This window comes from Hemitrygon akajei, chromosome 20 (genome assembly GCF_048418815.1).
Source record: "Hemitrygon akajei chromosome 20, sHemAka1.3, whole genome shotgun sequence".
Classification (NCBI taxonomy): Eukaryota; Metazoa; Chordata; class Chondrichthyes; order Myliobatiformes; family Dasyatidae; genus Hemitrygon; species Hemitrygon akajei.
The window spans coordinates 1,866,396-1,890,296 of NC_133143.1; the positions used below are offsets into that span (position 1 = coordinate 1,866,396).

Below are 23,901 nucleotides of genomic sequence, written 5' to 3' on the forward strand. Positions count from 1 at the left end.
AACAATGCTTTCAACTTGCGCGGCAACTTTATAGACACGGACCCTGAGAATCCTACCATTAACCTACATTATTTTGCCTTTAAATGCAACCTTCCAAAGTGAATTACTTCACACTTTTCTCTGTTAAAATCTATCTGCAAACGCTCAGCCCAGCTCTGCACCCTATCAATGTTCTATTGTAACCCGTGACAACCTTGTTCACTATCCCCAACACCATCAACATTCGACTCATCTACAAAGTTATAACTCAGTCTTCTGCTTCTTTATTGAAGTTATTTGTAAATATCACAAAGCGCAGGAGTCCCACAACAGATCCCTGCATACCACCACTGGTTACTGACCTCAAGGCAGAATACACTCCATCTACAACCACCCTCTGCCTTTTACAGACAAGCCAATTCTGAATCCACACAGGCATGTTTCTTGGGATTCCATGTCAACTGACTTTCTGAATGAGCCTGCTATGGGGAACCTGACCAAATGTCTTACTAAAATCCACGTAAACTACATCCACCTCTCTACTTGCATCAATGTGTTTTGTCACATCCTCAAAGAATTCAGTCAGACTCATGATGCATGTCCTTCCCCCCCCCAAAATGCCATGCTAACTATCCCTAATCAAACTGTTTCCATAAATGCCAGTAAATCCTGTCTCCAAGAATCTCCTCCAATAATTTGCCCACCACTGAAGACTCACAGGTCTATAATTCCCAGGATTAGTCCTACTTCCTTTCTTGAACAAAGGAATAAAATTTGCCACCCTCCAATCATCTGATACAACTCTGATCCAACGAGGATGCAAAGATCATTGCTAAATAAATCTCTTCTCTTGCTTCCTGTAGTAATCTGGGGTAAAGTTGCAAGAAAAAGCTTGTGAACTCATTTCAGTTAGCTGTGTAATGCCCTGGTTAAGATTTCTATTCTATGCTGTGAGGTATTTTATTTTATCAATTTTCTGTAAAAGCTATGTGTCCTGTGGTAAGAGTGTTTAGGCTTCAGCTAAAGATAAGGAGCCACATTGTCCAACTTAGGAATGTTGTGTCAGTCAGTCAGGAGGTTCTAGAGAGCTGGGCAGGAAGAGCAGGAGGACAGTAGTCTGGTTTGAGCCCTCTACAAGGACTGGTGTGTCCTTCTTCTTACCCTTTCTGAACTCCACAGTCAGCTCTTTGCTCTTACTTACGTTGTTGTTGTGAAACCACTCAACCAGCTGATATATCTCATCACCATCTGGGTCTGCCAACAGTCGTTGTGTTCTCAGCAAATTTATAGATGGCTAGTTACACAGACATAGGTGTAGGAAAAGTCAAGCAGTGGGCTAAGCACACATCCTTGAGTCAGTGTTGATTAAGTGAGCTGGAGACTTTATTTCTGATCCACACAGACTGTTGTCTTCCAGAGAGGAAGTTGAGGATCCAGTTGCAGAAGCAGGTACAGAGGCCCAGGTTTTGGAGAGTTTTGATCAGGCCTGTAGGAATGATTGTGTTAAACAATGAGCTACAGTCAATAAACAGCAGCCTGATATAAGTATTAGTATTGTCCAGGTGATCCAAGGCTGCATGAAAAGTCAATAAGCTAGTATCTGCTGTAGACCTGTTGTGGTGATAGGCAAATTGCAGTGGGTCCAGGTCCTTGTGGAGACAGTAGTTGGTTCTAGCTATAACCAATGTCTCAAAACACTTTATCACCATAGGTGTAAGTGCTACTGGATGATTGTTGTTAAGGGAGCTCACCCTGCTTTTCTAGGGCACTGGTATGATTGTTGCCCTTTAGAAGCAGGTGGGAACTTCCGACTATAGCAATGAGAGATTGAACATACCCTCCAGTTGGTTGGCACAGGTTTTCAGAGCCCCACCAGGTACCCCACCACCTTGTGAGGGCTTCACCCTCTTGAAAGCCAATCTGACAACAGTATCTGAGACAGAGATCACAGGGTTACAGGGTGCTGCAGGAATCATCACAGCTGTAGTTTTATTTTCTCTTTCAAAGCATGCTTAAAAGGTGTTGAGCTCATCTGGGTGTGAAGCATCACTGCCATTCATGACATTAGGCTTTGCTTCGTAGGATGTAGAGGCCTGTAAATCCTGCCAAAGTTGATGTTTCTATAGGCTTCAACAGTGCACCTGATTCCATCTCTAACCTCATTTGGAATTATTGTTTTGCTCTTGACAAAGCCCTTTGTAAGTAGTACTTGGCCTTCTTGTCTAGTCCTGGATCACCAGACTTGAATGCCAGAGATCTAGCCCTCAGCTAACTGTGAATCTCCTGGTTCATCCACGGATTTTGATTTGGGCATGTACAGTATGTTCTTGTAGGAACACACTCATCCACACAGGTTTTAATGAAGTCAGTGACAACTGTGGTGTACTCATTCAGACTTGAAGATGCATCCCTGAATACAGTCCAGTCCAGCAATTCAATGTAGTCCTGTAAGTGCTGCTGCCTATACTCAGGGAGTAGATGTACAGCCAGGTGATCAGACTCTCCGAAGTGTGGGTGTGGGATGGCACAGTAAGTGCTCTTGATGGTAATATAACAGTGGGTTCAGAGTGTTGGCTCCTCTGGTTCCACAAGTGATACGTTGGTGGTAACTATTTACAGAATTTTTCAAGCTGACTATAGAAGGAAAAGATGGAATATAAAGGTAAGTTAGCCAATAATGTTAAAGAGTGTACCAAAAGTTTCTTCAGACAAATAAAGAGTAAAAGAGAAGTGAGGGTAGATATTTGGACCACTGGAAATGATGCTGGAGAGGTAGTAATGTTTGAGAAGTAAATGGCAGACACTAGCAGTGTGCCAGCAATTTGAGAATGTCAGGGGGCAGAAATGAGTTAAGATGCCATTACTATGGAAAAGATGGTTGGGAAATTGAAAAGTCTGAAGGTAGATAAATCACCTGGACCGGATGGTCTGCACCACAGGGTCTGATCGAGGTGGCTGAAGAGATTGTGGAGATGTTACTAATGATCTTTTAAGAAGCAATGGATTCTGGCATAGTTCTGAAGGACTGGAAAATTGGAAATGTCACTCCATTCTTCAAAAAGGGAGACAGGCAGAAGAAAGCAAATTAGTCTGACCTCAGTGGTTAGGAAGATGTTAAAAGCAATTGTTAAGAATGAGGTTTTGGGGTACTTGAAGGCACCCGATAAAATAGGCTGTAGTCAGTGTGGTTTCTTCAAGGGAAAATCTCGCCTGACAAATCCATTGGAGTTCTTTGAGGAAACAACAGGCAGGATGGACAAAGGAAAATCAGTGAATGCTGTGTACTTGGATTTTCAGAAAGCCATTGACAAGGTGCCAAACATGAAGCTGCTTAACAAGTTAAGAGTCATAGTATTAGAGGAAAGATACTAGCATGGATAGAGCATTAGCTGATTGGCAGGAGGCAAAGGGTAGGAATAAAGGGAATCTTTTCTGGTTTGCTGCCCATGACTAGTGGTGTTCCACTGGGATCTATGTTGGGACCACTTCTTTTTACGTTATTCATCAGTGATTCGGATGATGAAATTGATGGCTACAAAGCTAAGTTTGTGGACAACACAAAGATAGGTGGAGGGGCAGGTAGTATTGAGAAAGCAGAGAGGCTGCAGAAGGACTCAAACAGATTAGGCGAATGGGCAAAGAAGTGGCAGATGGAATACAGTATCGAAAACTGTATGGTTATACACTTACATAGACTACTTTCTAAATGGAAAAAAAAAGTTAAAAAATCTAAAAATCTCTGAATCCGCAGTGTTTCTGTTCATGAAAATAATCACGATCACGATTGAAAATAAGGTGGAAGTAATAAAGCAATCGGAAAGAGGTGAAACGCCATCGCTCATTGGAAAAGCGTTAGGCTACAGTCGGTCAATGATCGGAACAATTTTAATGGAGTATATGAAAGGCCCTGCCCCAATGAAAGCTACAATTATTACTAAGCAATGCAGTGGTTTAATTATTGAAATACGTATGTTTCTTAAGTGCTTTATATGCATAGAAAGGTAAAATATGTACTATATACTAAGAAAAACATTTGACTAACTGACACTAAATAATACCGGATGTACCTGTTCCAATTTCAAATCCGACTTAAAGCTGGACTCAGGAATGGAACTCATTCATAACCCGGGGACTGCCTGTACTTTTAGGTCATTTCTAGATTACTTATAATACCTAATGCAATGTAAATGCTATGTATACTATATTGTTTAGGGAATAATGACAAGAAAAAAGTCTGTACATGCTCAAACAACGAGTGCTGGAGAGAGAACTTCTGGGTTTTCCCGATCCGTGGTTGGTTGAATCCGCACATGCGGAATCTGTGGATAAGGAGGGCCGACTGTAATGTTCAGGTTTTATAAGGTACTACTGAGTCTTCACTTGGAGTATTGTGAGTAGCTTTGGGACCCTTATCTAAGAGAGAATGTTCTGATACTGGAGAGGGTTCAAAGGAAGTTCACAAAAGTGATTCTGAGATGGAAAGGCATACCATATGAAGAGCGTTTGATGGCTCTGGACCTGTACTCGCAGGGATTCAAAAGAATTGGGGGGGTGGTGAGGGAAATCTCATTGAAACCTATTGAATGTTGAAAGGCCTCAACAAAGTGAATGTGAAAAGGATATTTCCTGTGGAGGGCGAGTCTAGGACAAGAGGGCACAGCCTCAGAATAGAGGGATGTACATTTAGAATGGAGATGGGGAGGCATTTCTTTAGGCAGAGAGTGGTAAATTTGTGGAATTCATTGCCACAGGTGGCTGTGGAGGCCAAGTCATTGGGTATGTTTAAGGCAGAGTTGATAGATCTTGATTTGTCAGGATTCTAAGATCATTTGCTATTAAAGTATGTATCCATATACAACTTTGAGATTTGGCTGCTCCAGATAGTCATGAAACAAAGAAAGAGCTTGAAAGCCGTTCAGAGAGAAACATCAAACCGCCCCACAATAAAAGAATGTCATCCTCATCATCAACCCCCAAACACCCTTCCTTCACTCAAAACAAGAACATTGACCCTAAACACCCCTCCCCCACACAGACCACAAGAATATCGACCTCCCCAAACAACCCCTTCCCAGCACAAAGATCTAACAAAATTCATCAAGAACATCAATCCCCAAACAGTCCCCAGAACAAAAATCTCAGATTGCAACAAGAACATCAACCCCCAAAGCCCCTCTCTCTGTACAATATAATGGAAAGGAACGGCACAAAAAACACAGAATATGACACCATACATCTGAAAAAGTCCACAGTTCTTAATGCAGTAGTCCAATCATAAATGCAGAATCACGAAACATCCTCCAACATCATGAACATTGTGTTACGAATGTGCGACAACTCTGAGGGGCCGAAGGGTACAAAGTAGCCCCCTCCTTTTTGAGAATCGCAAGATCGCTATTAATTCAGGTCTGGGACCCAGGAAATGAGAGAGAGACACGCAGAATCCACAAGGGTTTGGAATGTGTCCTGGCCTCAGCAAGACAGAACCACTGATAACGGCTATTGTCTCTTGGAGACGGAATTGTGTATTGAGTACTGTACTATTCATTGAAGCCCTCAGGGGGTGACCAGAGTGGGCTGGTTGAGAGATTGCATCATCCCAACCTGATTGACATCTGACACCCCGTGAGTAAGGATAAAAGAGGGTCTGGGGAACAACCCCTTCAGACGCACCAGGAGAAATGCTAGAAATCCCGTGACAGCGTTTAATAGCGACAGCCGGTGGGGCTCGCGTGCGTCCTTTTCCCTCGCCTGGGAATTGGCGGGCTCGCCACAGAAGAACGGCTTTAGCTAAAGGAGAGGCCACACCAACGGAACTCTCGAAGGATCTAAACCATAAAAAGGAAAAGCTGGCAAGTTTCTAAAAATCTCTCTCTTGACTCCAACCAAAGGCTGCAGCCTGAATGAACTGAGTGACTTTTATATTTCCATCGGACAAGACATTATCCCCTAGACAACGATAGAGCTATTTCTTAGTGATTATTATTATACCCGCACTTTTAGATTTCGTATTGACGACGTATATTATCTGTATGTTTGCATTGATATTATTTTTGAGTATTTTTACTAATAAATACTGTTAAAAATAGTACCATCAGACTTCAACGGACCTCTCTATCTTTGCTGGTAAGTGACCCAGTTACAGGGTTCGTAACAACTGAAAGAGAGGGACACCTCACGAGGCAGAGGTCACAGCTAACTACCACAAAGAGATAAGCTGCTAACAGACAAGGCGGGCAACTGGCACTGGATTCTTGCTCACCTTCCACATTTACTTCAATGTCTTAACCTTCCTCGATACTTTAGTTGGTTCGCGTTTCTAAGTTTCTTTGCAATGAGGTTTTCTTTGCAAATGAAGCACATTTGCTTCCTGTACTCTTTGCAGAGACAGCAAAGCGCTGGATCACTCAATCAATTTCCAAACTGTAAACCAAAGGTTCTAACAATACCAGAAACACACTTAAGGTGAAAATCAGATGTAAAAGTAGTAAAATAGACAGTTTCGTGGGCTATCTGGAAGATGTCAACTGAGGGAGCATTGTATGTTGGTACCATCTTGACCACCTTGAAGGGTTATTGAAGAAGGCATGAGATTAAGGCTGGGAAGGAAATGGAACAGCCATGATGAAATGGCAGAGCAGACTCAATATGCCAAATGATCTAATTCTGCTCCTATATCTTGTAATCTTATGGACAGCCACTTCTACCCTCTGACACTCTCTCATTTCTAGCATTCTGCTAGTGACTTCCACAGTGAAAACTGATGTAAAATACTTAATAAGTTTTTCCACCATTTCTCTCCCCCACAGTTACTACCTCTCCTGCATCATTTTCCAGTGATCTGATATCTATTCTCATCTCTCTTTTATTCCTTATGTATCTGAAAAAAATTGTATTCACCTTTAGATTATTGGCGAGGTTACTTTCATATTTTAACTTTTCTCCCTTCATGGCTTTTTTTTCAGTTGCCTTCTACTGGTGTTTAAAAGCTTCCCAATCCTCTAATTTCCCACTAATTGTGTTCTATTATAAGCCCTGTCTTTTGCTGTAATGTTGTCTTTAACTTTCCTTGACGGCCAAGGTTTGCTTGTCTTCTCTTCAGAATACTTCTTCATCTTTGGGATGCATCTTTCCTGCACCTCCTGAATTACTCCCAGAAATTCTAGCCATTGCTGTTCTGCTGTCATCCCTGCCAGTGTCCCTTTCCAATCAACTTTTCCCAGTTCCTCTCACATGCCTCTATAATTCCCTTTACTCCACTATAATACTGATAATCCAATTTTAGCTTCTCCTTCTCAAGGTATAAGGTGAATGCTATCATTTTATGATCTCTCTCTCCTTAGGGTTCCTTTATCTTAAACTCCCTAATCAAGTCTGGGTCATTATCTAACACCCGATCCAGAACTGCTGTTCCCATAGTAGGGTCAACCATATCCTGATGTAAAAAACAATCTCATGGGCATTCTACAAATTCCCTCTCTTGGGATCTAGCACTAACTAGCACCAGTTCTCCAGCCATGCATTCATCTGCCAAATAATCCAGTTCTAATTCTCACTGCACATAGCAAGGACAACAATGCAGAGATTACTACCCTGGAGGTCCTGCTTTTCAACTTTCTACCTTCTATAACTCCCTATCTTCAGGACCTAACTACGTTATTGGAATCAATATGTACCACAAACTCTGGCTGTTCACCTTCCTCCTTTAGAATGCTGTGGACCCGATCTAGGACATCCTTGGCCCTGCACCTGGGAGGCAACATACCATCCAGGTATTTCTTCACATCCACAGAATCTGCTGTTTGCTCCTCTAATTAGGGAATCCCCTATCACTACTGCACTCCCCATCTGCCCCTGCAGTTCTGAGCCTCAGAGACAGCGGCAGAAATCAGGTTGCTACAGCTTCTCTCTGGCCCGCCAACACCCTCAGCAGTATCCAAATCTATATTAATTGCCCCGATGCCTTTATTTTTTTCTTATTTCTTTAACCTCTGTGACTCCATCACTATGACTCCTCGCTGACGAGCACCTCAGGGGTGTGTGGTTAGTGCACCTATCACACTGCTCTACTCTTTCTATAACCATGACTATGTGGCTAGGCATAGCTCAAATACCATCTATAAATTTGCTGATAATACAACCATTATTGGTAGAATCTCAGATGGTGACGAGAGGCCATACAGGAGAGAAATATGCCAATTAGTGGAATGGTGTCGCAGCAACAACCTTACATTCAGTGTCAGTAAGACGAAAGAGCTGATTGTGAACTTCAGAAAGTGTAAGACAAAGGAACGTATACCAATCCTCATAGAGAGATCAGAAGTGGAGAGAGTGAGGAGCTTCAAGTTCCTCGGTGTCAAGATCTCTGAGGATCTAACCTGGGCCCAACATACCGATGCAGTTATAAAGAAGGCAAGACAGCGACTATACCTCATTAGGAGTTTGAAGAGATTTGGTATGTCAACAAAAACACTCAAAAACTTCTATGTATGTACTGTGGAGAGCATTCTGACAGGCTGCATCGCTGTTTGGTATGGGGGTCTTCTGCACAGGACTGGAAAAAGGTGCAAAGGGTTGTAAATCCAGTTGGCTCCATCTTGAGTATGAGCCTACAAAGTACCCAGGAAATCTTCAAGAAATAGTGTCTCAGAAAGGCAGCATCCATCATTAAGGACCTGCAGCACCCAGGGCATGCCCTTTTCTCACTGTTACCATCAGATAGGAGATACAGAAGCCTGAAGGCACACACTCAGTGATTCAGGAACAGCTTCTTCCCCTCCGCCATCCAATTCCTAAATGAACGTTGAACCCTTGAACACTACCTCACTTCTTTAATATATATTATTTCTGTATTTCTGCATCATTTATTAATCTATTCAATATACATGTACTGTAATTGATATTTATTTTATTTTCTTTCTTCTATATTATGTATTGCATTGAACTGCTGCTGCTAAGTTAACAAATTTCACGACACATGCCGGTGATAATAAACCTGATTCTAATTCTGATTCTGACTTTAGGAAAATTGCTAAAATTTAATGTTACCAAATAGTGATCAGTTATTCAGAGCTTCAAACTCAACAGAATTTGTTCAATTACAAACGCACATGATCAACCTATTTCTGCCTGATAATAAACATGTATTAATGTTACATTTCAGTAACATATTGGTAATGAATTTTACATTCTGAAGGATAATAAAAAATCCATTAAAATTGAAGAATTCTGAAATAAAAGTATTCTGGAACATAAGAACATAAGAAATAGGAGCAGGAGTCGGCCATCTGGCCCATCGAGCCTGCCCCACCATTCAATAAGATCATGGCTGATCTGTCCGTAAACTCAGCTCCATCTACCTGCCTTTTCTCCATAACCCTTAATTCGCCTACTATGTAAAAACCTATCTAACTGTATCTTAAATATATTTAGTAAAGAAGCCTCAACTGCTTCCCTGGGCAGAGAATTCCACAGATTCACCACTCTCTGGAAAAAACAGTTTCTCCTCATCTCCATCCTAAATCTTCTCCCCTGAATCTTGAGGTAATGTCCCCTAGTTCTAGTCTCACCTACCAATGGAAACAACTTTCCTACTTCTATATTATCTATCCCTTTCAAAATGTTGTATGTTTCTATAAGATCTCCTCTCATTCTTCTGAATTCCAGAGAGTATAGTCTCAGGCGATTCAATCTCTCCTCAAACTCTAACCCCTTCATCTCTGGAATCAACCTGGAAATGTGTACTTGCTTCTTTTCATGAAAATCAGTAACTATATAAGAAAACCAAATATTTCATAGTTAGCAATGAGTAGGGCTTGAATTCTTCAACTTTAAAACCAAAATAAATCACTACCATCCAAAGGTCTCCTTGGATCAAATCTGGCAACTGTGCAGAATCTTTAATTTACTGTCAGAATGCTGCACGTAGCCTATCAAATCTATTACTGAAGTGTTAGTCTCTGGGTGAATGATGCCAGTGAATAGAGAAACAAAATACAAGTGTCAGTGGGACAATATAACAATGAAAGTTCAATTATATTAAAGAAAGCATGAGTCAGTGGTTTAGCAGAGTTTTCTGTATTCAACCAAGCAGTAACCAACATCAGTAAATGGAAACCAGTGCGACACAGTGACTGTCAGAATCACTTTTGATATGAAAACCACTTTGCAAAAAAATTGCAAAGTAGTGTTGTTTCAATCCATGTGAAAATTTGCACAAGTAACAAAGTCCATGACATCCTTAGACACAGCATTAATAAAATCAGCAGAAGTTAGATACTTCAGCCCTCTCCATACTAAGTCCTTCAAAGCAAGTAGATTTCAGAGTGTGGGAGAGTACACTCTAAAGCTGCTGAACCAATGTAGAGTCAATGTTAGCCAATCACTTGCTTGGCATTTTATTTGACTACACTTGATGAAAATATGTGTTAATAAATTTTATTGGTAAACATTTTGGGTAACTAAAATAAATCATATTTTGTGGATACTAATTAAAATGTTAAAAAAAAGCAAAGCTGCCATAGACGTTAACATTCAAATCCCAGAAACAGAATTAGTTTTATCTACAACCACGAGCACATTACAAATATTTAGCAAATGAGCTGTCATAGAATTGCTACACTAAGAAATAGCAAAGATAGATCACTCAGCAGTAATCAACTTACCAAAGTCAGATGTGCTCTCAACCAAATCAAACATTTTGAGTTGTCCTTGCAAATATCTGGGGCTGGTCTCTAAACTGGGAGAACTGCCCAACAGACTCTTTCAGCAATATGATATAACAATAACTTTTAAAGTCCCCGAGTTCCCCTTCACAGTTCACTGGCAAGTACGGTCTCACTATCAGTTCGGATGTATAAGAGGTGGATACACATTCATGTACGGTCAGAATGTAATTCTAATAAAGGAAGGGCACATAGCATAAATAGTGGGGCCCCAGGCAGCATTGAGGACAGAGGGTTCAGGCTGTACAACCTGAAGATCCCTGTAGGTAGCAGCACAGGTAGATAAAGTATAATGAAGGCATACAAGAATAAACTTTTCTCAGGCTTCCAGCCAGGTATGGGCATTGGTTATAAACTCTGAAGGTGGAAATGTCAGTAATAATCGATACTGGTACCCAGCTAGAAGCCCAAGAAGAGTTTATTGATCAAATACTTCGGGAAAGCACGAGATCATTTTTTGCATACAAGAATGTTCGCTTTCATTACACAGAATAGAAACATAGAAACATAGAAAATAGGTGCAGGAGTAGGCCATTCGGCCCTTCGAGCCTGCACCGCCATTCAGTATGATCATGGCTGATCATCCAACTCAGAACCCTGTACCTGCTTTCTCTCCATACCCCCGATCCCTTTAGCCACAAGGGCCATATCTAACTTCCTCTTAAATATAGCCAATGAACCGGCCTCAACTGTTTCCTGTGGCAGAGAATTCCACAGATTCACCACTCTCTGTGTTGAAGAAGTTTTTCCTCATCTCGGCCCTAAAAGGCATACCCTTTATCCTTAAACTGTCACCCCTCGTTCTGGACTTCCCCAACATCAGAAACAATCTTCCTGCATCTAGTCTGTCCAATCCCTTTAGAATTTTATACGTTTCAATAAGATCCCCCCTCAATCTTCTAAATTCCAGTGAGTATAAGCCTAGTTGATCCAGTCTTTCTTCATATGAAAGTCCTGCCATCCCAGGAATCAATCTGGTGAACCTTCTTTGTACTCCCTCTATGGCAAGAATGTCTTTCCTCAGATTAGGGGACCAAAACTGCACACAATACTCCAGCTGTGGTCTCACCAAGGCCTTGTACAACTGCAGTAGAACCTGTTCCTGTACTCAAATCCTTTTGCTATGAATGCCAACATACCATTTGCCTTTTTCACCGCCTGCTGTACCTGCATGCCCACCTTCAATGACTGGTGTACAATGACACCCAGGTCTCGTTGCATCTCCCCTTTTCCTAATCGGCCACCGTTCAGATAATAATCTGTTTTCCTGTTCTTGCAACCAAAGTGGATAGCCTCACATTTATCCACATTAAATTGCATCTGCCATGAATTTGCCCACTCACCTAACCTATCCAAGTCACCCTGCATCCTCTTAGCATCCTCCTCACAGCTAACACCGCCGCCCAGCTTCATGTCATCCACAAACTTGGAGATGCTGCATTTAATTCCCTCGTCTAAATCATTAATATATATTGTAAACAACTGGGGTCCCAGCACTGAGCCTTGCGGTACCCCACTAGTCACTGCCTGCCATTCTGAAAAGGTCCCGTTTACTCACACTCTTTGCTTCCTGTCTGCCAACCAATTCTCTACCCACATCAATACCATACCCCCCAATACCATGTGCTTTAAGTTTGCACACTAATCTCCTGTGTGGGACCTTGTCAAAAGCCTTTTGAAAATCTAAATATACCACATCCACTAGCTCTCCCCTATCCACTCTACTAGTTACAGCTTCAAAAAATTCTATAAGTTTAATCAGACATGATTTTCCTTTCACAAATCCATGCTGACTTTGTCCGATGATTTCACCTCTTTCCAAATGTGCTGTTATCACATCTTTGATAACCGACTCTAGCATTTTCCCCACCATTGATGTCAGACTAACTGGTCTATAATTCCCCGGTTTCTCTCTCCCTCCTTTTTTAAAAAAGTGGGGTTACATTAGCCACCCTCCAATCCTCAGGAACTAATCCAGAATCTAAGGAGTTTTGAAAAATTATCACTAATGCATCCACTATTTCTTGGGCTACTTCCTTAAGCACTCTGGGATGCAGACCATCTGGCCCTGGGGATTTATCTGCCTTTAATCCCTTCAATTTACCTAACACCACTTCCCTACTAACATGTATTTCCCTCAGTTCCTCCATCTCACTAGACCCTCGGTCCCTTACTATTTCCGGAAGATTATTTATGTCCTCCTTAGTGAAGACAGAACCAAAGTAGTTATTCAATTGGTCTGCCATGTCTTTGTTCCCTATGATCAATTCACCTGTTTCTGACTGTAAAGGACCTACATTTGTCTTGACCAATCTTTTTCTTTTCACGTATCTATAATACATCCTATGAGGAACCTATTTCTACCAACATCTCCTTGTATGCGTCCAAAACTCACAGTTATGCAAGAAGCACCACTTTCCCACCAATACAAGTCATGTGTGCACGCCTCGCAGTCTCACTGTTGGGACAAGAAGCACCGCTTTCCCACTAATACAAGTCATGTGTGCACGCCTCGCAGTCTCACTGTTGGGACGAGAAGCACCGCTTTCCCACTAATACAAGTCATGTGTGCACGCCTCGCAGTCTCACTGTTGGGACAAGAAGCACCGCTTTCCCACCAATACAAGTCAGGTGTGCACGCCTCGCAGTCTCACTGTTGGGACAAGAAGCACCGCTTTCCCACTAATACAAGTCAGGTGTGCACGCCTCGCAGTCTCACTGTTGGGACAAGAAGCACCGCTTTCCCACTAATACAAGTCAGGTGTGCGCCTCATAATCTCACTCCCGCCAGTCTCACATTGATTTCGTCAAGGTGTGGATGTGTGATCTTGCGCTCTTAAATTTTTGTTGGTTTTACCTACGGGGCAGTGATTTTGTGCTTGAAATATTTAATTATGCCTCGTAAGCGTCCAATGTCATGTCCTGGGCCATCAGCCGAGCGGCAGAGAACTGCTTTAACACTTTAAAAAAAGTTGAAAATTATAAACAGTGCAGCATCAGGTGAAGGTAACACAGCTCTGGGACTCTACTGCTGGGAACAGAATCTTGCCTTTAAAGTTCTTTTGTTGCTTGACAATGCGCCAGCCCATCCTAAACATTTGGACAGCATTCATCGTAATATAACAGTGCGTTTCCTGCCACCTAATACAACATCGCTGATTCAACCACTCGACCAAGGCGTAATCCACATTCAAGGCGTATTTTTTTATGGCGAACTATCTCTCAGATGCTGCAAGCAACAGACGATTTTGAAAATCCCGGGAGGTTACCAACGATGAGGGAATGGTGGAAGTCGGAACACTTGGTATAAATGGCGATGGACATGGACCCTAGAACGGAGTCAGCATTTCAGTCGTTCCCTGCCGTCAACCCTTCTTCCTTACAAGCAAATTTATCCTGAAAAACAAAATGCTGCCAAGCAAACAACCCTCACCACTTTCTTCAAAACCTGTGTCATCTCCTGCTGCCGTTCTGTGAGTCTTCCTTCACCCCTTGCTGTGCTTGATATGATCCCGACGACTACAACCAACCATCCACCTTATCCATGTAAAGCTGCCCGACACCACAACAACCACTCAATTCCCCGGAGCGATCACACCTGCCACTGTTGGTGAGTTCTGTACACCCTAGTATGTTAACTTTCTATGATTTATTACATTGAATATTACCTTACATTGAGAAAATATAATACGAATCTTGTCTTCTGGTACTGCTTTTGTGTCGTATTGGTATGAAAATGTGAATAAATTACAGATAAAACATATTTACGAAGCCCTCTGGAACGCATCCCTATTTTCTCCATTTAAATAATTATTCACATTATGCATCGACTGCGAGGAACGTATCCTCTGCATATAACGAGGACAGGGTGTACAAGGCAGGGAACTGTTATCAAGTACTGGCTTGGACAGAACTGGACACGGTGTACATTTCTGGTCACCACACGATAGGAAGGGTGTGATTTCTCTGGAGAGGGTGCAGAAGAGATTCATCAGGATGTTGCCTGGGATATGTCTCCGTTCTGAGGAAAGACTTGAAAGTCTGGGTTTGTTTTCAATGGAGCACAAGATGTAGCAAGTCTATTTTAATCCAATGTTCATTCCCATTTTCTATAGTCATTACAATAAAATCGATTACTTACAAGCAACGCTCCACAGTTGATAAGAAATTCCTCATTGATAATCCATGGTCTAAACACCTGAAAATAGATAATTAATAATTCATGATTTTTGTAAATAATTGCCAGTGCCAAATATTAAACCTCTGAACAAATTGATGCTACTAAAATACACATTTGTACCGATATGACAGTGGCAAAATCCTATTAATTAACCTCCATGTATTTGAGAGATCCGTTAAAGTGTGTATAAAACTTGCATCCATATGAACAGTGCAGATTTGGATAAACATTCCAAATGTTTTCTTTCTGCTTCCAGGCAAGAAGCTGGTGCATAAATTGCATTTTACAGACATACACAAAGCCTCTCAAACTAGAGACAGTTTAAACTAGTCTCCTTCAGCTACTTATTCCAGATGGGTTAGAGTCATAGAGTCATACAACATGGAAGGTAATCTTTTGGCCCAACAAATCCATGCTGATTTAGTTGCCCAGGGAGCTAGTCCCATCTGCCCATCTTCTTCCTATCCATGTGCTTTATCTAGATGCTTTTAAAATATTTCTAATATGTCACGCCAAGCATATTTTTGGTAGTTCATTCCAAATGTGCACCACCCTTTGTGTGAAGAAACTCTACCTGAAATCTCTTTTAAATTTCTTGCCTCTGATCTTAAACCTATTCCCTCATGTTTTAGCATCCCCTCCCTGGGAAAAAGAATATGTGCTCTCACCCTGTTAATGTCCCTCATGATCTTATATAGTTTATCAGGTCATCCCTTAATATCCTACAGTTCAGGAAATAAAGCCTTAATCTACACAACCTTTCATTGTAACTGAGGTCCCCAAGTCCAGGAAGTATCCTGGTAAATCTTATTTACACTCTTTCCAGTATCAGAACATTTTTCCTATAACAGGGTGACCAAAATATAAAACAATATTGGAAGTGCAGCCTTGCCAAGTGCATCGTAACTTCTCCAACTCTTATATTCAATGCCCTGACCAGTGAAGGCCAGGGTACCAAATAAACTTTCTAGCACCTATCCAACTGTGAACCATATTCCTCTGTTCCACTATACTACCCAGAGCCCTATCATTCACTGTACAAGCCCTACCCTGGATTGATCTCCCAAAGTGCAATATCTTATGCTTATCTGTATTGAAAGACATTTGCTAATCCTCTGCCCACGTACCTTGCTGATCAAGACAACTGTAATTAATCATTAAAATGTAGAACAGAAGAATCTGAGAATACAGGTCCATAATTCATTGAAAGTGGCACCACGGATTGATAGGGTTGTAAAGAAAGATTCTGGCACACTGGCCTTCATATATCAAAGTATTGAGTACAGGAGATGGGATGTTAAATTGAAGTGGTATAAGACATTGGTCAGGCCAAATTTGGAATATTGTGTGCAGCTCTGGTCACTTATCCACAGCTAAGATGTTAATAAGGCTGAAAGAGTACAGAGAAAGTTTACAAGGATGTTACCAAGTCTGAGGGATCTGAGTTACATGGAATGATTGAATAGGGGTTAGGACTTTATTCCTTGAAATGTAGAAGATTCACAGGAGATTTGATAGAGGTATACAAAATTACGAGGGGTATAGACAGTGTAAATGCAAGTAGGCTTTTTCCACTGAGGTTGGGTGGGACTACAACTAGAGGTCACATGAGTTATGGTGAAAGGCGAAAAGTTTAAGGGGAACAGAGGGGTGAGAGAGTTTGGAACAAGATGCCAGAGCAAGTGGTACACGAGGTCAATTTCACCATTTAAGAGAAGTTTAGATAGGTACATGGATGTAGGGGTATGGAGGGCTATGGTACCAATGCAGGTCAATGGCAGTTTAAATGGTTCAGCACAGACTAGATGGGCTGAAAGGCCTGTTTCTGTGCTGTACTTTTCTATGACTCTTTAACCTTCTACACGATCTAAACACAAGCTACTTTAGAACCATCTGTAATCTAACCTCGCCATGTTTATCACATCCAAATAGTATACCTAGATTACAATTAAAATAGGTCTCAGCCTTAGGTGGTATTAATAAACAAATTAAAGGTAAATTTTGACCTTGATGTCAAGTCAAGTCTCGTCACTTTTTATTGTCATTTCAACCATAACTGCTGGTACAGTACACAGTAAAAACGAGACAATGTTTTTCAGGACCATGGTACTACATGAAAGAATACAAAAACTACACTGAACTACATAAAACAACACAAAAACTACACTAGACTACAGACCTACCCAGGACTGCATAAAGTGCACAAAACAGTGCAGGCATTACAATAAATAATAAACAAGACAATAGGCACAGTAGAGGGCAGTAAGTTGCTGTCAGTCCAGACTCTGGGTATTGAGGAGTCTGATGGCTTGGGGGGAAGAAACTGTTACACAGTCTGGTCGTGAGAGCCTGAATGCTTCAGTGCCTCTTCCCAGATGGTAGGAGGGAGAACAGTTTGTATGAGGGGTGTATGGGGTCCTTCATAACGCTGTTTGCTTTGCGGATGCAGCATGTAGTGTAAATGTCTGTAATGGCGGGAAAAGAGACCCCGATGATCTTCTCAGCTGACCTCACTATCCGCTGCAGGGTCTTGTAATCCGAGATGGTGCAATTTCCGAACCAGGCAGTGATGCAGCTGCTCAGGATGCTCTCAATACAACCTCTGTAGAATGTGATGAGGATGGAGGGTGGGAGATGGACTTTTCTCAGCCTTCGCAGAAAGTAGAGATGTTGCTGGGCTTTCAATAGACAATAGTTGCAGGAGTAGGCCATTCGGCCCTTCAATCCAGCACCGCCATTCAATGTGATCATGGCTGATCATCCACAATCAGTACCCTGTTCCTGCCTTCTCCCCATATGTCTCGACTCCGCTAATTTTAAGAGCTCTATCTAACTCTTTCTTGAAAACATCCAGAGAATTGGCCTCCACTGCCTTCTGAGGCAGAGCATTCTATAGATCTACAACTCTCTGGGTGAAAAAGTTTTTCCTCAACTCTGTTCTAAATGGCCTACCCCTTATTCTTTTTTTTTATTGTGTTTTCAAGTAGTTACAGAATAAAAGTGTATGAAAAAGAAAATGTATGTTACCCATCCCCCTCCCCCCTAACATCCCTATAGAAAAAAAAGAAGAAAGAAAGAAAGAAAAAAAAAAGGAATGCCTGGATATTGGAAGATCCCCACATGCTCCATGGAGTTCATAATAACTTTAGTTTATATATTTATTTATTTCCCCAAGTAACCAATTATTTCATCTTCGGAGCACCTATATATTTAATCCTATCTTTTGTAAATAAGGGCGCCAAATTTTCAAAAATGTTTCATATTTATGTCTTAAATTATAAGTAATTTTTTCAAGTGGAATACAGCCATAAATTTCTTTCTTCCAACAATCGATACTTAAATATGTATCCGATTTCCAAGTAACTGCAATAGCCTTTTTGGCTACTGCCAATGCAATTTTTATAAATTCTTTCTGATATTTATTCAATTTGGATATCGGTTTTATCCCTTCAATATTACCTAGTAAAAGTAATATTGGATTATGTGGAAGTTGTATTCCAATAATTTGTTCCAATAAAACTCTTAAATTTGTCCAAAAAGGTTGAATTTTAGAACAAGACCAAGTAGAATGTTTCTTGGTTACATCGGAAACACTGATCAGATAAATTTGGGTTTAATTTATTTATTTTTTGAGGTGTAATATATAATTGATGTAAAAAATTGTATTGCACTAATCTTAATCGGACATTTATTGTATTTGTCATACTCTCAAGACATAGTCTTGACCAATTTTTTTCTTCAATTTTAATATTCAAGTCACTTTCCCATTTTTGTCTTGACTTATGGACTCCTTGTTTAATTGCCTGTTTTTGAATCAAATTATACATACAAGAGATAAATTTTTTAATCTTTCCTTTTTGAATTAAAGTTTCTATTTCATTGGATTTCGGTAATAACATTGTTTGACCTAATTTTTCTCTTAAATAAGCCCTTAGTTGAAAGTAATAAAAAAGAGTGTTGTTTGATACCTTATATTTATTTTTTAATTGATCGAATGACATTAATATACCTCCTTCAAAACAATCTCCTATATATCTAATCCCTTTTTGAAACCAATTATATAAAAGTTGATTATCCATTGTAAAAGGAATAAGTCTATTTTGAATTAAAGATCTCTTTGCTAATAAAGATTTCTTTGTCTCGTCGTCAACATTTATCTTATTCCATAAGTCAATCAAATGTTTTAATATAGGAGATTCTTTCTTTTCCCGTATCCATTTAGATTCCCATTTATATATAAAATCTTCTGGTGTGTTTTCTCCTATTTTATCTAGTTCTATTCTAATCCATGCCGGTTTATCTTTCTCAAAAAAAGATGCAATAAATCTAAGTTGATTTGCTTTATAATAATTCTTAAAATTTGGAAGTTGTAACCCTCCTAGCTCAAATTTCCATGTCAATTTTTCCAACGATATTCTTGACATCTTACCTTTCCAGAGAAACTTCCTCACATATTTATTTAGCTCTTGAAAAAACTTCTGGGGTAATTGTATTGGTAGTGATTGAAATAAGTATTGTAATCTAGGGAATATATTCATTTTTATGGTATTTACTCTACCTACTAATGTTATTGGTAATACCATCCATTTATCAAGATCTTCTTGAATTTTTTTCAATAGTGGTAAATAATTTAATTTGTATAAGTTCTTTATGTCATTATCAACTCTTATACCTAAATATTTTATACCATTTGCCGGCCATCTAAATTGGGTTATTAATCGACATTGACTATAATCTCCTTTAGTAAGAGGTAAAATTTCACTTTTATCCCAATTTATTTTATAACCTGATATTTTCCCATATTCTTCTAATCTATAGGATAATTTACACAACGAGTGCAATGGGTTTGTTAGATAAAGCAGAACATCATCAGCAAATAAGTTAATCTTGTATTCTTCCTGATTAACTCTGAAACCCTTAATGTCTGGGTCCATTCTAATCAATTCAGCTAATAGCTCTATCGCCAACACAAATAAAGCAGGTGATAATGGACAACCTTGCCTAGTTGACCTTGTTAACTGAAATGGTGTTGAAATTTGACCATTTGTTACTACTTTAGCTTTGGGATTAGTATTTAAGGTTTTAATCCATTTTATAAAAGATACTCCTAATCCATATTTTTCCAATACCTTAAATAAAAAATCCCATTCCAATCTATCAAATGCTTTTTCTGCATCTAAAGCAACTGCCACGCTCATTTCCTCCCTCTTTTGCGCTAAATGAATTATACTAAATAACCGAGTTACATTATCTGCCGATTGTCTATTTTTAATAAATCCTGTTTGATCCATATGTACTAATTTTGGTAAGCATTTAGATAATCTATTAGATAAGATTTTTGCTATTATTTTATAATCAGTGTTTAATAAAGAAATAGGTCTATATGATGTTGGCTTTAAAAGATCTCTATCTTTTTTTGGCAATACTATTAAAATAGCTGTCGAAAAAGATTCTGGAAGTTTATGTGTTCTTTCCGCTTGGTGTATTAACTCCATAAAGGGAGGAATTAATAAATCGTTAAACTTTTTATAGAATTCAGGTGGAAAACCATCTTCTCCTGGAGATTTATTACTTTGAAATGATCCTAGGGCTTCTTCGACCTCTTTCAATGTAAAAGGCATATCTAATCCCTTCTGTTCTTCCGTATTTAATTTTGGAAGAGTTATTTGTGATAAAAACCTTTCTATCTTGACATTGTCATTTTGTGATTCTGATTTATACAACTCAGAATAAAAATTCTTAAAAGCTTCATTAGTTTCTAAAGGTTTATAAGTAATTTTATTTACTCTTGTTCGAATTGCATTTATTGTTTTAGAAGTCTGGTCTGTTTTTAACTGCCATGCAAGAACCTTATGTGATCTTTCACCTAGTTCATAATATCTCTGTTTAGTTCTCATGATTGCTTTTTCTGTTCGATATGTTTGGAGTGTATTATATTGTAACTTCTTATTAATAAGTTGTCTTCATTTTTCTTCTGTCATATTTCTTTGGGATTCTTTTTCTAATTTTGTAATCTCTTTTTCCAATTGATCTATTTCTGTCATATATTCCTTCTTAATTTTAGAAGTATAACTTATTATCTGACCTCTCAAATATGCCTTCATTGCTTCCCACACTATAAATTTATCATCAACTGAATATGAATTTATATCTAAAAAGAACTGAATCTGTTTTCTCATAAAATCACAAAAATCTTGATGTTTTAATAATATTGAATTAAATCTCCACCTATAAATTGATTCCTCTTTATCTATCATTATCATTGTCATTATTAAAGGAGAATGATCTGACAATATTCTTGCTTTATATTCCACATTTGTCACTCTATCTTGAATATTCGATAATAGGAAAAAATCTATCCTTGAATATGTTTTATGTCTATTTGAATAAAATGAATAATCTCTTTCTTTTGGATTAATTCTTCTCCATATATCAATCAAATTTAAGTCTTTCATCAATGATAGAGTTAATTTTACTGCTTTTGATTTTGTGACAACCTTTGTTGATCTAAAACTGGATCTAGACAAAAGTTAAAATCTCCACCTATTAATATTTTATCATGTGCGTTAGCCAAATTCAAAAAGACCTCCTGTATAAATTTTACATCATTTTCATTTGGTGCATAAATGTTCATAAGGGTCCATAGTTCTGAAAAAATTTGACAATGTATAATTAGATATCTCCCCGCCGAATCAATTAATACGTTTTGTATTTTAATTGGTAAATTTTTGTTAACCAAAATTGCAACTCCTCTCGCCTTTGAATTAAATGAAGCTGCAATAACATTTCCAACCCAGTCTCTTTTTAATTTCTGATGTTCTATGTCTGTTAAATGAGTTTCTTGTAAAAAAGCTATATCTGTTTTCATTTTTTTAATGTATGTTAAAATTCTTTTTCTTTTTACCGGCCCATTAACATTAAAACTTTAAAAATTCAGTAGATTAGTCATTTTAAAAAAAATTATATTACTCCAATCTATAATAATACCTAATCTTTCAACTTTCGTGGTATCCTGGGAAATCTTTATAAAAATCTCCATGTTGCTATGTGTGTCCCCACCAATCATCCAGGCAAAAAGATAGAAGAAAAATAGAATATAAAGAAAAAAACAAAATACCCCCTCTGTTGTACGGGTCATGGCAATCGCTATGATTACACACGTGAATCCCGTAGTAACCGATCCAAAGCTCCCCAGCCCCCCCGCAACATAAAAAAGTATATATAAGAAAAAAATACTATTCTCAATTAGTATTTCTAAAATTTTGCCTTTCTCCTCTATAATATCCATAAATGTCCATCACTTCTGTTCACTGACTCTATCTTCATCTTTAATCCATTACGTTTGGAAGCCTCTATGTGTAATTAGTCAATAGATGAAAGTTTTTGTACAAACTCCTCTGCTTTTCGATAATTGGAAAAAAATCTTTTCCCCTCCTCCAAAAAAATTATCAGTGTTGCTGGGTGACGCATTATAAATTTATAACCCTTTTCCCAGAAGGCTTTTTTCGCTGGGTTAAATTCCTTCTTTCTCTTCAAAAGGTTGTAATCAGGATAAAAAAGAACTGGTTTCCCTTCTATCATCAATGGCCCGTTTCTATTTTTGGCACTTTGGACAACCGCCTTCAGGATCTTTTCTTTATCATGGTATCTTAAGCATTTTATCAAAATTGATCGTGGATTTTGATCAGCTTGAGGTCTTGACCTTAAGGATCTATGAGCCCTTTCAATCTCAATTGGAGTTTCTCTTTCCATTTCCAATTTTTCAGGGATCCATTTTTGAAAAATTTTTATTGGATCTTCTCCTTCTATATCTTCTTTAAGTCCAACAATTTTAATATTATTTCGTCTACTAAAATTTTCAAGCTTATCAATTTTTTCCATAAATTGTTTTCTTTCTTTCTTTTTTTTATTCATGTTTTTTATTGAAAGCACCCATGTAAAACTTTTACAATTTAATACCACTTTATTGGCATGATGGTATTGATGCATTTCAAATTTGCATTTTTCAGTATTGTTTTCTTTCTGATGTCCAAGCAGTATTTTCATTTTCCATTTTGTCCATTCTTTCAACCATGTCTTCCGTTTTAGTTTCCAAGTCCATAATTCTCTTTTCCATTTTATCAAGCATAATCTCCATACTTATCTTTTTTTGAGTACTTTTTGATTACTTTTAATTACTTTTAATGCGTCTAATTTACGCATTATTTGCCTCAAAGTCTTTTCTATATTTCCAGAAGAACTTTTATCTCCCTCTTCGTCTGATCTTTCCAGAGAATCTGACTCTCCCTCAGATTCACTTTCACTTTCAGATGCAGTCGTAACTGGGCTTTATAGTTCTGGTTGCTCCCGTTTGCGCATGCTCCTTCGCGTTTGCGCAGTTCTCGTTGGTCTTTTCCTTTAGAAATGGCCGATGTTGCTGCAGTTTCCTGTTCCATATCGCCGGTGGTATAATGTACCTGAGACCACGGTTCTTTGGTAGACGTGGGCCTTGCTCCTGCTCCAACTTGCGTTGTCTTCCCGGTATTAGTTTTCTTCATCTTCTGTTTTTGAGGCATAGCTTGAAACAATCCGGAGAAGTTTATAAGTAACTTTTAGAAAGTATTGACTAACTTTTCTTCACTTAAACATTAATTTATTAACTTTTTACAGAAGAGCTGGGTTCCAGCATCTCGATCCTACGTCATCACGTGACGTCCCCGCCTACCCCTTATTCTTAAACTGTGGCCTCTGGTTCTGGACTCCCCCAACATCGGGAACATGTTTCCTGCCTCTAGCGTGTCCAATCCCTTAATAATCTTACATGTTTCAATCAGATCCCCTCTCATCCTTCTAAATTCCAGTGTATACAAGCCCAGTTGCTCCAATCTTTCAATATATGACAGTCCCGCCATCCCGGGAATTAACCTCGTGAACCAATGCTGCACTCCCTCAATAGTAAGAATGTCCTTCCTCAAATTTGGAGACCAAAACTGAACACAATACTCTAGGTGTGGTCTCACCAGGGCCCTTTACTCAACT

At 39.0% G+C, this 23,901-nt stretch overlaps 1 protein-coding gene across 4 annotated transcripts in view; it reads right to left on the bottom strand.

Moving 5' to 3' along the window:
• The window catches only part of ulk4 (unc-51 like kinase 4), a 730,951-nt gene that overhangs the window by 379,951 nt on the left and 327,099 nt on the right, over positions 1 to 23,901 (bottom strand). For all 4 annotated transcript variants that reach the window (XM_073072965.1, XM_073072962.1, XM_073072961.1 and 1 more), the window contains one exon: positions 14,845 to 14,901. In XM_073072965.1, coding sequence (XP_072929066.1) covers positions 14,845 to 14,901 — 57 coding nt within the window. The remainder of the gene's footprint in view (positions 1 to 14,844; positions 14,902 to 23,901) is intronic.